At 45.9% G+C, this 7,055-nt stretch overlaps 1 protein-coding gene across 1 annotated transcript in view; it reads right to left on the minus strand.

Moving 5' to 3' along the window:
* The window catches only part of T265_01858 (hypothetical protein), a gene marked incomplete at both ends in the record, with an annotated part of 11,417 nt that extends 4,682 nt beyond the window's left edge, over window positions 1–6,735 (minus strand). The window contains 4 exons of the mRNA XM_009165968.1: window positions 5,602–5,998; window positions 6,046–6,101; window positions 6,136–6,212; window positions 6,674–6,735. Of these exons, the coding sequence (XP_009164232.1) occupies window positions 5,602–5,998; window positions 6,046–6,101; window positions 6,136–6,212; window positions 6,674–6,735 (592 nt within the window). The remainder of the gene's footprint in view (window positions 1–5,601; window positions 5,999–6,045; window positions 6,102–6,135; window positions 6,213–6,673) is intronic.
* Between the last annotated feature and the right edge of the window lie 320 nt (window positions 6,736–7,055).

Here is a 7,055-nt window from a genome sequence, read left to right on the forward strand (position 1 = left end):
AACAAACAAACAAACAAACAAACAAACAAACAAACAAACAAACAAACAAACAAACAAACAAACAAACAAACAAACAAACAAACAAACAAACAAACAAACAAACAAACAAACAAACAAACAAACAAACAAACAAACAAACAAACAAACAAACAAACAAACAAACAAACAAACAAACAAACAAACAAACAAACAAACAAACAAACAAACAAACAAACAAACAAACAAACAAACAAACAAACAAACAAACAAACAAACAAACAAACAAACAAACAAACAAACAAACAAACAAACAAACAAACAAACAAACAAACAAACAAACAAACAAACAAACAAACAAACAAACAAACAAACAAACAAACAAACAAACAAACAAACAAACAAATAAATAAATAAATAAATAAATAAATAAATAAATAAATAAATAAATAAATCGTTCAGTTGTACCACCCTTCTGGTGCCTAGCTGCGATGCCACTCGAAGGAAGCACGAGGGCAGGGGTACTGCCAGGTTGCCCAAGCCTAGACAGGGGAAGTCGAGAGGCGGAGGTCGGATTTGAACCACGGAACTTCCGGTCAGTAAATCCGCGCTCTAACCACTTAAGCCATCCCGCCCACTCATATGAATGATCGGTTTTGTACCTTTAGCAGACGGATCTTTCAGTGGGCTACCAAAAGGAGCTTGAATTTTTCAAAGGCAATTGTGTGACCTAGTCCTTCTTAGTTACTACTTCCACTTCGTCAACCTGGTCAGCTACATTGCCATTATCCGAATATCAAGCTAACGATCACCGCTTGGAAAGCGCATTTCGCGGATACACAATCAACTGAGACCAGTAAACCTGTCACGTCCGCCATCATTGTGATAACGAGAACCTAGACCATAGACAATCTGGGATGGGAGTTCCAGTTACCAGTTAATACAAAGGTATTCTACCACCGTTTATTGCGTAGTCCTGTGGGATTCGTGCGTTCTGTGCTGTTCGGAACACAGTACAGATACGTCCAGGGGTACGACGGAATTAAATACAAAACGTATGAGTAGAATTCATCATTTCCAGTGACAGCAAAACATTTTGAACGCAACTAGCCAGTAGACATACACTTCGGGTATATCGGAATCGCTTCCCGGAGCATTTTGATGAAGTCAGGAGGAGCTAACGGCACCAATCACATCGGTTTCATGGGTTCGGTTCAGTTCAACATTACGATCGTGATCCATGTGTAAGGACTACTACCATGCGGCATATATCTCAGTTAAGAGTAAAAGAGTATTTACAACAAAGGCCTAACATCGCCATGTCAACAAATCTCCCGATAGTATGCAGCAGTACGGCTAAGTTACGCTTTTCGCGTTGTGCTTATGTCACGGCGTTATCTATCTTGTAGTATTGGCCCACCGGAACCTGATTCAGAAAAAATAGTATGTCGAGAAAATTAGTCACCGTGGTACGGTACACATCGTCAAGCTGACGCCACTGTCCTGTTTAAAATGGTCCTACCGCAACGCAGGACACTTCAAAGAATGAGTTGATTCCAGTTAAAACCGAAGCTGAACTACTAGGCCAACAGGTGGTTTCGCGGAAGAGGGGCAGAAGGTGGAACAAAAACTGCGCCTGCTCGGACAGCCCCTGAAAGTCCACATGGCATCTTTTGATGCGTAAACGTGTGAAGGAGAACAGATCGGTGAACCGAGTCCAATGCGTCATGGAAATCCGGGAATATTTAAATCATAGGTCGTTTGTACGTTTGGCGTTGTTTTAGCACCCAACGGAGTGTGAAGATTCGGTCAACGCAACTCCTACCAGGCCAGAACCCCACTTACTACTCTTAGTCAGTGTTTCACCAGCCGCAATAAGGCGAAGCGCATGTGACTCCAACAGACTCGTTACAACCTTGGTCAAGCTGACCCGGCACTGGTTACCACACTGACTACAAGCCCTTTTTTGAAAATAGACACTATTACCGACTCTCCTCAGTTTTCTGGAACAGTCTCCTTGTACTAAATGCAGGCAAACAGATCAGGCAAGCGCTGACTGGGGACTTCACCCTCATCTTTGAAAAATTCGGGTAGGAGGTCATCCGGAACAGAAGCTCAGTGGCGCCTGAGAGGACATATGCAATCATAAACCTCCAAGGCAGTAGAGGGTTCCATGTTCACCGCCCAGGCTTTCGCCTCAGTTGTAGGCTCCGGTTGAGTGGTAGCTGGTAGTCACGACAATGACTGTTCGAATTATTCGGCCTTCTGGTCGAGGCGTTCTTTATACAAGATGGTAACTCCATTCCGACTCTTGATTATTCGCTCACAGAAGGCCTCCGGAGGACGGCCGCGAGGATGAACTGAAATAATTTTCAGGAATTCTCGTCTTTCTGGGTCTCTTTTATTCCCTTAGCTTTCCGAGTTCACAAGACTTCACAGTCGGTTCGTACACGTTCGGATATTTATCCTGAGACTTAGGCAGTGCCGCTGTTCGGTCTGATATCCGTTGCTTGAGTGGGCTTCCTGGCGCCATGCCAAAGGCAAAAGTTCCAGCACTGTGCAAAGAGGTGGCGGGCTCGTCCCAAAAGCCTAACTGCAATGTGGCGATGGTTAGCATAAGACTGTCACAGTAGCTTGCAGTTTTAAGAAGCAGACGAATCTTACCAGATCCAAATTTTGCTTGCTGTCCTCGAGTTAATACTTCGCGGGTCACCATACGGCAACCAAGGACAAGTGACGTCAAATGTTTCGTTACGACTCAAGGCAAATTGATCACTTTGTGATAACCCCCATTAACTACGGGCCGCTTTCTTGTAAACAAGCACCATTACTGAGTTTCTCCAGTTGACTGAAACACTCTTCTTTGCTCAAATGCAGGCAAATAAATCAAACACTGACTGAGGACTCTGCTTCCATCTTTAAACAATGCGAGTGGGAGGATATCAGTGGCGCTTGAATGTATGCAGTCATAAAGCTTCTAGGCCGCGGAGTTTTCAAACTCATCTTTTAGGGTTATAGTGCGGTTCGATAATCCAAATAAGCTGTATTAAGTGCCGCACCATGTGGTCGAGAAGTTCTTTTTTGTTAGAGATCGTCGCGGCAGTTTGATTCCTGATTGTTTCTCTCACAGGCTATTTTCGGTAGCCGGTAAAAGGGTTAGGTGAATAAGTTAGAGCATTCTACAATTCGCCTCCTACAATTCCTTCACATTCCGTATCCACCAAGCTCCGCGGTCGAGCTTACGCCAAGTTTCACCTGACGGCAGACAACTCTCCGGGTTGGATAGTGTTTGAAACCAGTGAGCACACATTCGAGATTCAAGCGACCACTGATCTAGCTCCGCGGTCGAGCTTACGCCAAGTTTCACCTGACGGCAGACAACTCTCCGGGTTGGATAGTGTTTGAAACCAGTGAGCACACATCCGAGATTCAAGCGACCACTGATCTGTTTGATCCGTCACGAAGAGACTGGACCTTACCGTGGTATGACGGCTTGTGTACCTCGGTGACCCACTGAGCTATACTGGGGAGTGTCCGCACGATGCTCACAGAGTCTCTCATACCAGGTTGGTCAATGGTTAGAGGTCCGACGAACACAGTCTCCTGGCCCTCTAGATTTGGGATTGGAACATGTATGGCGACGTATTCGGTAAAAAAAAATGGTAATGTATTTGCATTTCCAGCCGAACACCGCTGCCTTGCGGTTAGGCTTTTGAGCCAAAGGCTTTGGTTGAGGACCCTAATCGTCCTTCTATCTGGGTGTGGGCGACCTGGCAGTATCCCAGCCCACGTACAACCATGAATTGCACACACACAAATAAACTCATGCCACATCGGCCGTCGAGTGGTGACATCAGCCGGGTCGTCTTACGTGCTGCATACAGCAAGGCGGGTAAGCGAAAACATGCTACTGCTGACGATGGTTGTACGGCAGTGAAGCATCAGTGGCAACGCTGATATTGCTGTCTTTGATGATGATGATCTGTTTGATATCTAGTGCTTTAGTGAAGCTGGTGGTACTGAGCCACAGGCGAAACTCTCCGTATTGTGCAAAGATGTGGCGATCTTGTTCCAATACCATTTGACTCCCGACAGTAGAGCCGTTGAAAGAGGGTCAGGGAGATGGTCATGATAAATCCGTTTAGCTACAGGACCTGCTGGCATTTTGGTCGATACGCAAGTTGTCTGTATTTTGTGCATCCTCAAAAAGTGACCAGCGGAGCGACTCCAGACGTGTGCACCGTCAAAATCCATGCGTGTTCGAAAAGTAGCTCAAGTCAGTTTTTGGCCCACGCCGGCGGTGAATGACAACGGTGTGTTTAATTTGGACCCATGATAAGGGCGCTGTTGGACAGGACCACCTGAACACAGGATATCGGTCATCTACGGTTAGAACATAGTTGAAGCAGTCATTTGCCATTGTCTGTAAGGCCTCAGTCAAATCCAAGCCGATCACAAAACTGAATCGCAGATGCTGTAAGTCTGCCCACTGGTGTACTAGGAGTCCCGGAAACTTCAATGACAGCTGAGCTTTTGTCCCACCGTAACATGGCACACACTGTACCATAAAAGTTGTCTTTGATGGCCTCACCGTTATAGTCTATTGAAGTGTAAGCAAACAACGATCGACCTTCCGCTTTGGAGATTCCTTCATGGATGTTGCAAGATGAACCCCACGGATGCGACTGAGAGCAGATATCCACTCAAGCAAGGACTTTCCTTCCGGTAACTTATGACGACCTGACCCCTTTACACCGTCGTGGTGGGCTCTGGATCGCTAGAGATGCACAGTTGGAACCGAGTGGAGTTTGATGAGGCAGTTGGCTTGCAGCTTGAATTCTGGTTTCTGACACAGCACACATTAATGTCAAGCGACTTCAGTGTACGAGCAAGAGAAGCCTGTTGTTCTGCTTGGTTCGGAGTGAGAGATCCCTGAGGCTGTCGGCACCTGTCTATCTTATCACACGGGATTTATATCAGTATCGACGGCCTGCGCACAGCCTCACATTTGGCCTCGCATGAATCGCTTGTGGTTTACCTAATATGCGCCAGTGTCCAATAAATCAACCAGTGTTAACCACTGCTATCGATCACTACTGTTATACCGCGGGAAGACAGCTTCGGTAACAATACGACTATCAATTTACCGCCCGATTATCCATTCCAACCTAAATCCTGACACAATCGGCATCCACCATAGAGCAATCTCACGTCAATTAATCTGGGGGAAGTGCGGTATTTAACAGAGATTTGGAGGAGTCAATGGGTGAGACAAGCTCCTTGGTGTATACCCATTGTTGCGCCGTCTGTGAATAAGCCATCTGGTGCCTCTCAATAGGACCCTGCATGCTCACCCGCTAAATTTGATCATCCGAGCTTACATTGGTATCGGCGGCTTGCATGTAGCATTACATTCGGCTCCGCGCTAACAACTTGTGATTTACCACGATATATTGTCCATTTTTCAAATGAAACGGACATAAGGTTTATGCGCGAGCAGTACCCGAAATGATGCATCTCCTAAGGAGAAATCACAAAAACGTTGGGTGCAACATAATGGAAGAGCAATAGATTTGAGTTGCCGGTATACTTCATCCACAAAAAGCTGACAGCAGCTTCTCTCACCTGGAGACTTATATACACATCCGGTAAATGTGGCAGCAGTCACCGTATTGATTTCATCATCGGCTCCACCACGGAGTTTGTGAATCAGGAAGTCAGATAAGGCGTATATCAACCCGATGCTGCCGGCTGTTTGGGCAAGCGTCCCACCCGATTTTGTAACATGATTGAGTAGCTGTGTGCGTTTGATGGCTACCGTTGGTAACTTTTTTATTTCTGCATCACTCAATCCAGCATAAAGTCCTCGAATTCCGCCTAAAGTGGCTCCTGGACGAAGAGCCATTGGAACTGGAAGTAGGAACTCACCTCCAATGACCATGGCGCCAATCTCTGAGAAGGATCGTTCAAAACGCCCACGATGTTTTTCACCCTCTGGAAATATGAACTGCTCACCTGAATTCTGTATGTGGTAAAAAACCGTCGGTGCAAAATGTAAATTGTACTTACCGATACAAGAAGAGACGGGTCGAAATTGAGGAAAGGTGAGACCAGTAGGTTGGCGTCTGGAAGGTATAGATATAAATGAACAAGCCTTACCATTACGGTCAGTAGTAGCCATAGTCAGTGAACTTAAATGTTCCCAGTCCACACAAGCAGGGTGTGCAACCAAGGGGCTGAAAAGGGTAGGAAAAGCACAAACATATAAGGCCACAATGCCACAAACTCGATTTTTTTCCAACGAGCCAAACAACAGCGTATTACTTCACAGTAATCCGGAAGCATATATTTGTTTCCCATGAATTCAATAGTTCGGTTATTGATCAGTTAGGGACCTTACGTCAAAGCTACGTTGCTTCAGGCTGCCACACTTTCGATAACTGAGAGACCAGACAATGAGATAGGTACAGAGAGGGACAGAGAAAAAGAGTATGTGGGGGAGAGTACCTAGTATGCCTCTGAAATCAGTACATTTCGGAGATCTTTTAACCATATGACCAAGCAAAGTATATATTTCTTGGAGTCTTAGTAAAGTCCTGAAGGCTTTTTGCGTCAAAGTCAGCTGGCCTACGCGGACGTCACATTATCACCATAATCATCAAAGAGAGCAACATCAGTGTTGACACTGATGCATCACTGCCGTACAACACTCGTTTCGGTAGATGCTGTTTCGGCATGCGTAGCACATGACCGAGCCATCGGAGTCAGCGGTGCAGGATGTTTTCCCGGATTGAATTACAATCAAATACCCGTTTTCTAATCACCTCGTTACTAACACGCTGACGCCATCCACAACCAGCCACGCTTCTGAGGCACCGGTGGTCGAAAACCTGAAGACGCCTCACATCATGTCCTCAGGGGCCATGTCTCACACCCATACAACAACACAGCCCTTACTGTAGCCTGGTACACACGAAATTTAGGATGCAATGGGATGCCTTTTTGACGCCACAAGTGACGCATATTAGCAAACGCAATTCGAGCCTTTGAGATTCTTGCACTGACTTCATCAGACACAC

The sequence above is a fragment of the Opisthorchis viverrini genome (genome assembly GCF_000715545.1).
Source record: "Opisthorchis viverrini unplaced genomic scaffold opera_v5_20, whole genome shotgun sequence".
NCBI lineage: Eukaryota > Metazoa > Platyhelminthes > Trematoda > Opisthorchiida > Opisthorchiidae > Opisthorchis > Opisthorchis viverrini.